We start from the raw sequence: 13,982 nt of genomic DNA, 5'->3' as shown, positions 1-13,982 counted from the left end.
TAAAACATATTTTTAAAAACTGTAAAGGAGCCTTTCGCGTGTAACGCCCACTTCCCATGATTTTTGCTTTACCGCGAGGAGAGGCACAAGGGAAAACAAAGCAAAGGCAAGAAAAGTCAAACAAAGCGCAGAAGCAGGAAAAGATTTGCCAACAGCCAGATTGCGCAAAAATTGAAGGCACATGAAAAAGGAAAAAATTTACCCGCAGGAATTTTCCCATTTTCGAAAAGTCCCGTGAAGCAAGTTTATTTTTACTTTATTTTATTTTTTTTTGTCTTTTTTGGCTAGAACGTCAAGTTAGCTAATTTTTTTTTTTTTTCTCCTCATGTGAAAGAAGGTTCACTTTGTGCACACATATACACCTACGCGTTTATATATATCTCCGTATACGCACGTGTAGTGGCCTCCCCCAAGAGCTGTTCTCCCATTTTACTTATAGAGACCGGTCGGCGTTCATCCCCCTGAGAAACTGCCAACCCGGAAGTAAGCAACTGCAGACGTTTCCAAGGGATACGAAAAAAAAAAAAACTCCGCAGCAGTAGAGGGAAGGCCACACACAGGAAATTCCACCCCCCTGAACAACATGAGGAACTTCAACGACAACGCCGGAGAGGCCAGGAAGCCACCCGTGATTCCCCTCCTCAAAACCATGTCTGTGCTGCTAAGGGACAACGAATGCGCTTTCAATTTGGAAGAGCACGAAGATCAACGAAGCACAGACCATGGAACGGTGGACAAAAAAGACAGTGAGATGATTGACTGTTTGATGCAAAAGCTAACTTCCAAAAAATTCCTAGTGGAAAAGGAAACGAAGAACTCCTTCTACCTTGTAGATAACGAAAATATGAAGATAAAGAAGCTAAAGGAACATGGTCATTCGCCATCCCTAAATGATGATTTAAGTCCACTACAGTATGAAAGGATAAAGTACCAACCTACATTACCCAAGGCGCTGGCAAGTGAATACCAAGTGTTAGAAGAGAACCACGGGGACGATTTTATTAACAAAAAAGATTATGAGGAGATCAAAAAGTATTTGAAGAATCTACACAACCTACCCATTTTGAACGTGAAGGAAACGAAGAACCATGAATCTTTTAAGGGAGGAAATATATTGAGAATTGGGATTATTCTATCTGGTGGTCCCGCGCCAGGTGGGCACAATGTCATATCGGGTATATATGACTATGCCAAGAGGTACAATGAGCAGTCGCAGGTTATTGGCTTCTTAGGAGGCATAGATGGTTTGTATAGCAAAAATTACGTGACCGTTACGAACTCCTTGATGAATCGATATCGCAACTTGGGAGGATTCAACATGCTGTGGTCAGGGCGAAACAAGGTAAGAAATAAAGACGATCTGATTTCCATAGAGAATATCGTTTCCAAGTTGAAGATGAACGGATTGGTAATAATCGGAGGAGATGGATCCAACAGTAATGCAGCATTGATATCTGAGTACTTCGCCGAGAGGAACATCCCCATTTCTATTATCGGTATCCCGAAGACCATCGATGGGGATTTAAAAAGTGAAGCAATTGAAATTAGCTTTGGGTTCGATACAGCCACGAAGACGTATTCAGAAGTGATTGGCAATTTATGCACCGATGTGAAGACAGGAAATAATATATACCACGTCGTGAGAGTGATGGGAAGGTCTGCTTCGCACGTAGTGTTAGAGTGTGCTCTGCAGACAAGACCGAACATAGTGCTCATAGGGGAAGAAGTAGAAAAGGAAAAATTGTCCCTAAAGGATATCGTCAATAACATTGTTAATACTATACTCAAGAGAAGGTCACTGAATAAGAACTACGGAGTTATTTTAATTCCCGAGGGATTAATCGAATTTGTGCCTGAAATGAAAGTTCTGATCGGCGAGCTGAACGTCATTTTGAAAGAAGGTCCTTTCCATGCGGATAAATTGCAACACTCCAGAGAGGTGTGGGATTTCTTACCCAGTATCATCAGGGACCAACTTCTAATGGATAGAGAATCCACCGGATATATTCAAGTTGGGAAAATCGCAACGGAGAGGTTAATCATTGTACTGGTTGAATCAGAGCTAGCAAAACTGAATGACAACAGTTTGAATATTCAGTTTATGGCTCACTATTTAGGATACGAGGGCAGGTGTGCCATCCCTTCCAACTTTGACTGCAACTATTGCTATGCTTTGGGGTACAATGCTGCTTTGCTAATTGATCATAAGAAGACAGGCTATATGTCCATTATACAGAACTTACAAGATTCCTATGCCAATTGGATCCCTGCAGCCATTCCATTTCTCCGTATCATGCATGTGAATAGGGACAACACAGGGAAGGAGTTCCCCGCTGTGAAGAGATACCTCGTCGATTTGAACAGCCCACTTTTCAACGTATTGAAAGAAGTCCGTAATTTGTGGTCCCTCTACGATTTGTATAGAGCTCCTGGGCCGATTCAGTTCAATGGACATTTGAGTAATTCCAGATGCTACACAGTGAAGATTCCTACGAAGGATTTACTCCTCTGCCAGAACTCCGTGGACTTGCAGTTGATTATCAGTTTGGCTAATAAGACGAATCATGTGGGTGGTTATATCACCGGTGGGACTGAAGAGGACCGGGCCAACCATATGCATCTGAGTGGCATCTCCGCCGATTCGCAGAACAAGGGGAACGGACTTGGTGAGGTTAGTGTCACATGTAAAGGGGCTCATGAGAATTCCCTATCAACGCATAGCAAAGGAATGGGACACGACTCTGGAACTATCGCAGGAAAGACCACCCACCATGACTTGGCAAGAGAAGCAAATGCTAACGCGGATGATCAAGTGAAAAACGACTTTTACGAACAGCACTGCTCTAGTTACAAGTCCCTAGGGTGCATGTCCGAGTTGCAAACCTCCAGGCTGTACAATAAGCTGGAGCTGCCTGAACTGTGCTCCGATTTGAAGGCAAAGGTCAGGGCAGGAAAGCAGTACATATCGAATGACCCCTACATACAGAAGCAGATCCTGTCCAACTACCCCCACATGTCGCATGAAAATAAATTTCAAATTCAGGAAATTTTTCACGACAAGTATGCCACGCCCATCTCGTTTGAAATAAAAATAGGAATTGTATTTTTGTCTAGACAGGCGCCCGGGGCGATGAATGTGCTCAGTGGTCTCTACCACCGACTGAAGCTGCTGAAAGGGGTCTGTATTGCCTTTTACGGGCTGTATGGGCTATTAAACAACAAGTACATCATTATAGATGACGACAACATAGCGAAGCATTTCAATCAAGGAGGGTTGGAGATAACTGGGAATTCCCCGGAGCACTCTTTATTTGATAAAGAGAACCGAAATAAGGTGTGCGAGACAGTGACCAATCTGCAGCTAAACGGTTTGGTCATGCCTGGATCGAATGTCACCATTACGGAGGCGGCTCTCCTCGCGGAGTACTTCCTGGAGAAGAAGATCCCTACGTCCGTTGTGGGCATTCCGCTAACCGGATCGAACAATTTGATTCACGAGCTGATTGAAACATGTGTCGGTTTTGATAGCAGCACCAAAGTGTATGCCTCCCTCATTGGAAATGTCCTCACCGATGCAGTCAGTATGCCCAAATATTGGCATTTCATTCGTTTAATGGGAAGATCTCCGTCTCATGAAGTTCTGGAGTGCGCGCTGCAGACTCATCCGAACATTGTGATAATAGCGGAGGAGTATGGCGCAGCGGATAAGACCCTGTGGAGAGTCGTCCAAGACATTGCAGATGTCGTTTGTGCCAGGGCTGAACAAGGAAAGAACTACGGAACCGTATTAATCCCTGATGCGCTGCTGATGCATCTTCCCCATATGAAGATCTTACTCACCGAAATTAGTGACATACTGAACGATGCCAATGAGAAGGGGCAGCTGGTCGAGGCGAGGAACGACTTGATCAATTTGTCGACAACGCAGAGTGGCACAACCGGGGAAGGAGTCCCATCGCGGCTACTGTCCAGAGCAGGAACAGGGGAAACAGCAGGGGGAGTTCAATCCCTGTCTGTCTCCCCGTGGGTGCTAAAATTGACTCCGTGGAGTTTAGCCCTGCTGAAGACCTTCCCCCAGTTCATCATTAAAGAACTCCTGCACGTGGATCTGAGATCCATGAGATTTGAAAAGTTAGAGACAGAACAGTTGCTACTACAAATGGTGAAGGAGGAACTGCATGAGAGAAAGCAGCAGGGAAAATATTCTGGAAGCTTCATGGGATTGACTCACTTCTTTGGATACCAAGGTCGTTCATCGTTGCCATCCGAATTTGATTGTAAGTTGGCCTATTCCTACGGCCATGCTGCTTCCATAGTGATTGAAAGTGGACTAACAGGATACATTGTGTCGATAAGGGGGCTCTGTGGAAACATCAAAGATTGGAAACTGTTTGCCATCCCTTTTATATCTTTGATGAAAATTTTGCCCAGAGGACAGGGCAGTAAGTATTTGAAGAACGCTTCCAAAGGGGACCTCCCAGTCATTCCTAGTGCCCCGGTGGACCTGAACGGCAAGGCGTATAGAAGCTTAAAAATTGCCTTGCAGAGGTGGCAGATGGAAGATAGGTTTTGTAATCCCGGACCAATCCAGTTTGAAGGAAATGCGTCCAACTATTACAACCGCATTCTGTTTGAAGAGCAATCCGAATACTTCGAGATGCTGCGCTATGTGGAGTGCTACGCGAATATACTGAAGGATACGTGCCGTTTTGGAGTCTCCGCCGATTACCTGAAGAACGTCTTCGTGCAGCTGTGCAGCATGCTTGTTCTCGCGTACAAGCCGAAGGACATTCTTTCGAATATGCCTTACATCGGCAGCATTGAGGATTACTACGACTGGGAGAACCAGCGCAGGCGGGATGGACTAGATGCGAGTAGGACGAACGGCACATAGGTAAGCGGCGTCAGGGTGAATAGATCAAAGGAAGACGCCGAGGGGTATGATAACATGGCTTACGTGGATGATGACAAAAAACTGCTGTTGAAAAGAAGAGGCTACTTTAGTACGCTTTTTTTTCCTTTCCCCTTTATTTCCTTTTCCTTTTTTCTCATTCCCTTTTTCCTTTTTTTTCTTTCCTTTCTTTCCTTTTTTTCCTTTTTTTTCCTTTTTTCCATTTTTCTTTCTTTTTAATAATTATGACTGTACCAGTTCTCCCCCGTTCCAGTGCCATATACATTTCTTTTTCGATCCAGGAGAGACAAGACTCATTGCCCGGTTAACACGTGTGGCGACTGCAAACGTTTGTGTGTATTGTGACGACGGTGTGGGAAAGGACGCTGATAGGCGAAGTATTATCCTTCGAGGATTAGTGCTACTCCCCCAAAGGAAGATACGGGAGATTCCATATGTGGTATGTGTAGTGGATCACCCTAAGTTTCCCTTTCTCGTATCGCCGTGGTCCCCCTTTGCTTATGTTGGTAGATCAACCAGAGTGCTATTTCATAAGTACGCGTTGTACGCACATTGGAGGCCGTTCTTTCGTAGTAATCGGTTTTTTCCCCCTTTGACGGGTCCGGGCGTGACGGAATGGTTGAAACACTTGCTCGTGGCTATCTGCGCAAGAAGAGATACCCAGTATAGGTTCATGTCCTATGGTGGACGACGGGGATTATTCATCCCCTAACCACGACGTCTATTTCTCAAAATAGAATTTCTTGTGTTCCGTTGAAAGGAAAATTTTAAGGCAGTGTTTTTGTTGTCTCCCTTTTAACGGCGTTACAGATTGTTTTTTTTTTTTTTATTCATAGTAGGTTCCTTTTTTTTTTCTTTGTCACTTTTTCTCTGTTTCGACTTTGCCCCTGGGAAACTTCCGACTCATTGATCACGTTGGTTGCCCCCCCCAGTGGGAAAGGTGCAAGAAAAACGTTCTAAAATGCGCCTTCGCTGGGTTATCCCTTCTGCGAGGCCAACCAGGGGATGAGGGGAAAAAAAAGGGAGTCCAGGCGGGACAATAAATCCACCTAGCGCATGTGCCAGAAAGGCGTTTCTTCTCGGTTTCTTTTTTTTTTCCTTCTTTTTTCCCTTCTTTTTTATGCCCGTATGCGGCGGCGTATGAGTACTCACGTGATATTCATCTGGGACATCTACGTATCATCAATGCATGTGTGTTTTTGTTTATTTTTTTTGTTTGCATGGCTTCTACCTGTTTCGCTTCCACTTAGTGTTTCCTGCTGCGCACGCACCCCCGTGCAACACAGCATATATGGTCGTACCACACAAAGGAGACCACTAAAGCTGCGCAGGCATGACGACGACATGGACATGTAGAGCTCTCCTTCGAATAGTTAGGAAGGAACCGCACATATTGCCCGTTTATGTGATAAGGAAAAGATCTGTCTCGCACGATACGTTGGCGGGTATCCCCTGGATGAGTCACAGCAGAATTACGAAAACGATTGAGCGTGTGTCCAATGAAGGTCCATACGACCGAATCACTTGGGAGAGGCTAAGCGAAAGAGCAAACAAGATAAGTGACACATTCGACATGAAGGAAATGGGAAGAATACTCTATGCATATTCCAAAGTGAATTATCGTGATTTAAAAATAATCTTAAAATTCAGCGAAAAGATAAAAAAAGGACATGTACATAAGATGGACATGCTAGCCTGTGCCCATATCTGCCATTCGTTAAATGTGTTGAATTATTTTGACAGAAAATTATTTGAATTAATATTATCCCAATTTTTGAAGTTGCCAGTTGTACACAATTCGAATTCCTTCGCACTTATTGTAACTTTGAATGCCTTTTCTAAACATTGCAACGATTACTCATTTCGTGAATTAACACTCAAGCTTCTCATTTTTGTTCTGACCGCTTTTTCGAAATGTAGGAAGTCCTTCACTCCACAGGGACTGGCTATGCTGCTTAATTGCTTCTCCCAAGTGACCAAACCAACTCCCCATTTTTTGCAAGCTGCAAATGTGAAGCTGGATAGGATTCACATACAGGGAGATTTAAAACGGGACGAGATGGAATATCCCTGTGGAGGGCACCGCGGGGGTGTAGTTACACTAATGCATCGAAGCGCAGAGGAGGAGAAGCAGGAAGAGGAGGAAAAACACGGAGTAGCAAAGAATGCTGCTTCCACTCATGAGGGGAAAAATCCCGGGATAGTAAAAACAAGTCAATGCTTAAGTGCAGCAAAGCAGTTAAAGAGGTACCCCAGGAAGGGGGACGAAAACGATATGGAGAGAAACATGCACAACTATGCGTATAACCAAAGTGTGCTGATCGAAATGGACAACGAGATGCTCATTCGGGAGGGGGTCTTCCCCCGATGGGAGCGAGATGATACCAGTACGAAATGTAGCAATGAGAAGGGGGAAATCATTCAAGGGAGTCATAATAACGTTGTAGGAATTCCATCCAGTGGTGGAAGAGCTCCACAGGGTACACCAAACAGACTCGGTGAAGCCACTCGGCAGAGAAGCAAACAGACAGAAGAGCTGAAGAACATGTTCCTTGCAGTACTCCTGGAGATAACAAAAGAGGTGCACAAAATGAACACCCAATCGCTCTCCCTCATAATTAATGCCTGTTGTAGAATTTGGTTTGATGTGCCAAGAGAGTTCTTGAAAATCATTTTTGAGGAAACCATTAAGAAGATCCAGCTAGCCACGATTAGACACTTGTCTCTAATCATCAATGGGTTCATCAAGTTAGGGGTCCCGGAGCCGGCCTACCTTTCCGCCGTTTTATGCGAAATCGAGAAGAAGGTGCATTCGTGCGATGAGCAGCAGCTCAGTTTTATCCTGAGTGGCATGGTTAAGTTGGGCTGGGGGCGAGGTGCTGCTAGTTACGCGGCGGGTGGTGCGAGTTACTGGGCAGGTGCTGCTTCTTCCACTGTGACAAGCGATGTTGCTCCTAATGTGGCAGGCGATATTTCTCCTAATCTGGTTGGTGGTTCCGTTCTCAGTAGGGCCCCCCCCAGCGGCGGGCAAACCTCGCCGAGCAAGAACCTGCTGGACAGCCTAACCGCAAAGTTTATCCTCCTGGCCAGGAGAATGAACATATCCACGCTGTGCAACATCCTCTACTGCTACACCAAACTTGGCATCTTCCACCAGGACGTGTATCAAATGTTTGAAATTTATTTTGTCAAGCAGGTTGAGGAAGCCAATCTACACCATCTAGCGCTAGCAGCGTACGTCGTATCGAAGAGGAAAATTAAAAACGACACAACATCTATAATATTGAAGAGAAGCGAGAGTCTCTTGGAAAAAATGGAGACCCCACTTGACATGCCCCACACCAAATGTTTGCTCATTCTAGTCAACAGCTTTAGTGAGCTGGGTATTTACTCACGTGTGTTTTATTCTTATCTGCGCTTTGTTTTTCGTGGACTGGGGGACGAGGCACAGCATGGTGGTAGTATCGGCGATGGCGGTGAAGCGGGGGAGCCACTTCCAAAATGGAGCGACAGTCCGACGCACGTGATAGATCCCCCACTTAATATGAAGCTCATTAACAGCAAGAGGGTTTACTTATCGCGTAAGGCAGTCTCCATGTATGGTGGCTCTCTTCACATGTTGGACACGCTGGTGGGCTGAATGGGCCATTCGAGATGATACAACGCTGGGGTACCTCCTCACGATGCTTTGCAAGGCACACCCCTTCACCAGCCTAGAAGACAACGTCGGAGGCCTGTTCCCCCCCCTCCTCCGCATAATCACACAGCGCCGGCACGACCGTCAAGAAGAGAAACTTCTGTATATTGGGGTCGGAAACATCCGGATATTCATCCTGTTTCCAATAAGTCGCATTCTTAATTAAGTTGTATGTTTGTATTTCTTTTTTAACAAAGTGGAGATGGTCTTCTCCGACCGGAGTGCCCTCCCCTTCGTCCACTTCTCTACCTTGTATGGTGCTTAGAAAGGTGTCACACTTGAAGTGAGAATATATGAGATTACATCCGATGAACAGTCTGCCCCTAAAGTGGACAAGAAACTTTTCCATGTTGTTTGCATTACAAGCGAGGTTTGCATTTGTAACAGAGGGTGGCCCTTCTGCTGGAGTCTCTTCCCCCGTTTCGCCTTCCGTTGTCTCACTTTTTTGTATGTTCCATTCGACAAATCCGTCGGGAGGAAGTCGATCTTCCTGTGCGTCTTCGCTCTCCTGTTTTATTTTAACCTTCTTCTGAGGAATAACCCCGTCCTCTTCCCCCCCTCGTGCAACATCACACAACCGACCCTTATTCGCATGAAACAGTTTGTTTGTCTTTTCGATCTTCGGACTGTACACATCGTCATAGCTATAGCTATACGTATACTCCGTTATGACATCCTCATCGTTGTTACTTTTGTACGGTATAAAAAAGGTGTCTGCATTCACGTGTCCATCTTTTTTAAGATGGAAGGGGAAAACGTTGGTGTTGAGTTTTAAGTTCAGAATTTCGGCGTTCACAATTTGGGCGTCCGCAGGTTGGACGTTACTTTCTTCCTCCTTTTTTGATAGATGCGTCTGATCACTCCACCCATCATGGTTTTTATTCCTCAGGTGGGAGTGCCCTGAAAAGTGGGGTTCCACTTTGACCTTCTCTTGCTCCCCCTTCGGCCTCCTTGTGGACGAACATTTGTTGGTCAGAATTTCCAGAATGACGTTGGGCAAGGTTTCTTCCTTAACTTTGATGATTTTCTGGAGGAGCTGTTCTTCCTCCTTCGTGTCTTCGCAGAAGAAGGAGTTCATCCCCCCAGGGCGAGATCGTCACGTCGCTGCTGTGATGCCGCTTATCGGCTTTCACGGATTTCACAGCTTAATGGATAGCCGATAGGCGATAACAGATAAGGGCGGACCGCTCCCCCCTGTGTACAATTTGCTGCTCCTCCTTGTTGAACGCGCAAGGGGATGAACAGCAGGGATGACAAACACAGCTGTCGCATCGCCTTGTCATTCCCAAGCGGGGATTTTTTGGCTACAAAGAAAAAAAAAAAAAAAAAAAAAGATAAATTGTTTTTTTCTTTTATTGGGGGGGCTTTACACAGTATGAACTCATGTAGAATGGTGCCTCTCCTTCGAGTCATTCAAAACTGTGGCGAATAAATCCCGTTACGCTAACTTGGCTCTTCCCCCCTTCCCCTAGCATGGGTGTAAACTGGGAAGTGCACCTTCTGCGTGTGTCTTTCTAGCTTCTAGGGTTTTATCTTAACCCGTGAGTTCGTTTCCCAGCTTGCACTTCTCCACCCCTCAAACAGGTTAAAAGGGTGCACTTACGTGGGTTAAAAGAAAAAAAAAAAACACGTAGACACATGCAATGATGCGCATCTACATTGGGCTGACTTCATCCAAGGCAATCACTGCAAATGTGTCGTGTATTCTGATATACGTCACCGCATGTCGCTACATTTCTACCATGGCGAAGTAGCAGTTATGTGGCGTTCGGCATATGGGGGGACTCAAACAACGGCGTATCCATAGGCCCACACATAAGTGTATATAGGTACACCCCCTTGGCAATTGCGCAGTGGAGAATTACCAAAAAGTAAGTGCCTCTCTTCAGTGTGAAGACCTTACATGTGTTACCCTCAACAGGGGTCGTTTTTCACAAAAAAAAAAAATAAAAAAAGAGAAAATTCCCCAAATTTTAAGAAAAAAGAAAAAAAAAAGATGATGATACACCTGTTTGGCAAAAATTCTATGCAGCGCTTTTTTTTTAAGATTCTTCTTTCTTCTTTTTTTTTTTCACTCCATTTGAAGTGGCATTAAGGGTTCGTTCCTCGAGAATGGCCTCATACCGCAGATAAGTCCCTGCCCCGCTTCGCCCCTTCATCGCTTCACCATTTCTGCGACTTCTCTATCTACATGCGTGGCAGCGAGGTTCTCTTGCGCTTCTCTTTTTCCCTGGCTCGGTCGGATCGGGCATAAGATGTTTGGCATGGAACAGTTGGCCTTAACTAAGTCCAGCTAAGATTGCTACATCTTCGATTGGTTCCTCTTTGATTGGAGCATCTTCGCTGGGTTCATCCTTCATTGGATCATCTTCGCTTGACTTAAATTCGACTTGACTTTTCCCCCCTTTTTGCTTCATTCTCCTCGCACATTTTTCAAAAAGATTTTTACTTCCGAAGGATTCTCCTTATTTTGCCTCCCCACTGGTACTCATTCGCAAAGTGACTGACTGGGGGGACTTCTAAATCTTCATCTTCCATTGGCTGCCTTGCCTTAATTGACTACCCCGTCCGTCCACACAATACCCCACGTCCGCTTCAAACGCTTCCAACAGCATCCCTCTCCACGCCTTCGATAAATTGTACAAGTTTGCCGCCTCGCTCTCTATTTTTTTTTTTTTTTCTTTTACCTCTTTTCATTTTTCCTCTTTTTTGCCTTTTTTTTCTTTTTTTATGATTCACTTTGGTTTGTATGCTTCTTATTTACTGCCTCCTCGTTTGCATCCTTTTCTGTTTCTCTCGTTAAACTTGTTAAATACACTCTTGAATTTTTTTTTTCTTCCACCTGCTTTTGTATATGCCGATCTACCCCCAGCGTATTTTTCTTCATACAACATATTTTTTCACGCCTTTGAAGAGGTAAAGAGAGAGAGTTAAGCCAAATAAGTACCTTCTGATTACTCTTCAGGGGAAGAAAAAAAAACAGTCGACTTCTTTCTTCACATCATTCTATCGGAAGTTATTCTGATTACTGTGTGGGGACACTCTTATGTGACTGTTTTTCTACCACTCGAACTTTGTTGTGGACGTCCAGTGGAAGACACCCCCCCCTTTTGGACTTCCCCATTTTTGCATTACTTTCCATTGTAGTGCGTAGCCACCCCTGTAGAGTGATTAACACAAAATAAACGAAACGTTAACGCGACTTTGACGCAACATTAGCAGAACTTTAGCACAACTTTAACGCAACTGCTCGGTAGGGAGACAGAACAGGGGGCTCACTCAAGAAAGGGGGGCCACATTATGTATAAAAAAGAAAAAAAAAAAAGGAAAAAGAAGAGGAAAAAAGATTCCCTGCAACACGTCTGTACCAAGCTGGAAGTCTGACCGGTCCACCCCCAAACCACGAAAACGTGTTGCCCAAACGGACATATCCAATCAGTAACCCGAACGAAACGACCAAGTCAAAAAAACAAAGGAAAAGACATACACATAGAAGAAAGGAACCTACTAATTCGCTTTCAAAATTCCCTTCTGGGAAAAAATAAAATAAAAAAAAAAAAAGAAAAAAAAGAAATGTCTATTGCGAAAAAGAGGTTAGCACAAGAACGGGCGGAATGGAGGAAGGATCACCCCGCTGGATTTTCGGCCAAGTATAGCCCCATGAGTGATGGGAAAGGCCTCGACATCATGAAATGGATCTGCAAAATACCCGGCAAAAAGGTAAGTCCTGTCATGTAGCGCTCTCTGCCCGAGGGTAAACTTCTTCGTCGTGTGTATAACAGTACACCTTTTGCTCCGCGGGAGAATTCCACCTTCTCACAAAGGGAAGTGAACATTTGTTCGCCCACCAGCAGCACTACCACCAATATTACCACCACCATGATCCCCTTCCAGGGAGGACTATGGGAAGGAGGCGAATTCCCGCTGACCATGGAGTTCACGGAGGATTACCCCAGCAAGCCCCCCAAGTGCAAATTCACCACAGTGTTATTCCACCCGAACATATACCCATCAGGTAGGGAGGCACAGAAATAAAAAAGGAGGGAAAAATAGAACGTCTTCCTCTTTTCTCCTCCCCAGATTTGATACCCCTGTACCGATGCCCCATTTGTTGGTTGGGTCATCTTCACAAGATATCTTTCACTCTCCCTAAACCCAGGAACGGTATGCTTGTCCATCCTAAATGAAGATGAGGATTGGAAACCCTCCATAACAATAAAGCAGATTCTGTTGGGCATCCAGGTAATCGATTCATAGAGGCTGAACATATCGTACCTCACACATCGCACATATTGTTGTGTAGTTCCTCAATAAATAGAGAGCCTATTCGTATGTGTGTGGCGTCCCCCTTATTAGTAATCACAACGACGGATATTCCCCCTTCTCGCCTCTTTTATAGGATCTGCTGGATAACCCCAACCCGAATTCGCCTGCACAAGCGGAGCCGTTTCTCCTGTACCAGCAGGACAGAGACTCGTACGAAAAGAAGGTCAAGAAGCAGGCCATGGAGTTTAGACCGAAGGACTGAATGGGCACTGCACTAGTGGAGGGAACCAAGTTGAAAAAACCCACACTTGTTAGCCGTGAATCTGATCTATGTATCCCTAATAATCGTTAGCCGCCAACCGTGGACGACGCGCATACGTATATTTTTTATGCAAAACGGAGTGACACTTAGGGGGAAACCCATCAATAAGGGGACGCTATTCTTTTTTTTAAAAAGAAAAAAAAAATCTTGTATAGCTCCCACGTGCCTACATAATATAGCAGTCCTACGGGTGACCCCTCCCCACCCCCAAAAAAAAGAAAAAAATGAGGAACCCCTTTTGCGGAGCATGTAGGTCCAATGGAAACAAAACAGATAACATGCATGGCCATCGGACGGGGCACCCTTACAGTTTATTTGAGTTTGTAAATTAGCGTACCTTCAACTAGTGCACGCGGGTGTGTGACGTTAATATACACACTTGTTTGCTGTGCCAAAAACGTTACTATGAATATGGACAAAATGAGCCAAAGCGCACCCCTCAGCCGTAAGCATGGTTTGCCGCTTATTTTATAGATGATGGGCCTCCACGTGTTGGCTTTCTTAACTGGCCCCCCCTCCAAGTTACGTTAGTATGCCCGGACGCAATTGCCTAGTTGGTTAATTGCTCCCTCCCGTGCGGCCCATTTTGAGCATAAGGAAGGATTGGGGAAGGGTAACTCCCTCCCCTCTGCAGTTACGCGCAGAGATGGGAAGGTAGACGCACATTATTTTCTTCGCCCACACGATATTGCACATGCGCAGAGGAGAAAAATGCTTTTCCGAAAAGTGAGTTGGAAGGTTTGAGTGAGCAACGTGGTTTTGAAAGGTCATATCTAGATAAATAC

General features: G+C 45.0%; 4 protein-coding genes across 4 annotated transcripts; 3 read left to right on the top strand and 1 right to left on the bottom strand.

The window, feature by feature from the left end:
• Positions 1-583: 583 nt before the first annotated feature.
• C922_01589 (6-phosphofructokinase) lies at positions 584-4,894 on the top strand (the record flags this gene model as incomplete). The annotated part of the gene is made up of 1 exon (XM_008817192.1): positions 584-4,894. One exon carries the CDS (start codon positions 584-586, stop codon positions 4,892-4,894), a length of 4,311 nt encoding a protein of 1,436 aa, XP_008815414.1.
• Positions 4,895-6,245: 1,351 nt separating this feature from the next.
• Positions 6,246-8,552, top strand: C922_01588 (hypothetical protein; the record flags this gene model as incomplete). Its single annotated transcript, XM_008817191.1, has 1 exon — positions 6,246-8,552. The coding sequence occupies one exon, from the start codon at positions 6,246-6,248 to the stop codon at positions 8,550-8,552; it is 2,307 nt and encodes a 768-aa protein (XP_008815413.1).
• Positions 8,553-8,625: 73 nt separating this feature from the next.
• Positions 8,626-9,687, bottom strand: C922_01587 (hypothetical protein; the record flags this gene model as incomplete). The annotated part of the gene is made up of 1 exon (XM_008817190.1): positions 8,626-9,687. The coding sequence occupies one exon, from the start codon at positions 9,685-9,687 to the stop codon at positions 8,626-8,628; it is 1,062 nt and encodes a 353-aa protein (XP_008815412.1).
• A 2,495-nt stretch (positions 9,688-12,182) lies between these two features.
• Positions 12,183-13,137, top strand: C922_01586 (SUMO-conjugating enzyme ubc9; the record flags this gene model as incomplete). The annotated part of the gene is made up of 4 exons (XM_008817189.1): positions 12,183-12,329; positions 12,504-12,624; positions 12,769-12,851; positions 13,009-13,137. 4 exons carry the CDS (start codon positions 12,183-12,185, stop codon positions 13,135-13,137), a joined length of 480 nt encoding a protein of 159 aa, XP_008815411.1.
• Positions 13,138-13,982: the final 845 nt, after the last annotated feature.

This window comes from Plasmodium inui (genome assembly GCF_000524495.1).
Source record: "Plasmodium inui San Antonio 1 unplaced genomic scaffold supercont1.5, whole genome shotgun sequence".
NCBI lineage: Eukaryota > Apicomplexa > Aconoidasida > Haemosporida > Plasmodiidae > Plasmodium > Plasmodium inui.
This window is presented reverse-complemented; position numbering and strand designations above follow the sequence as displayed.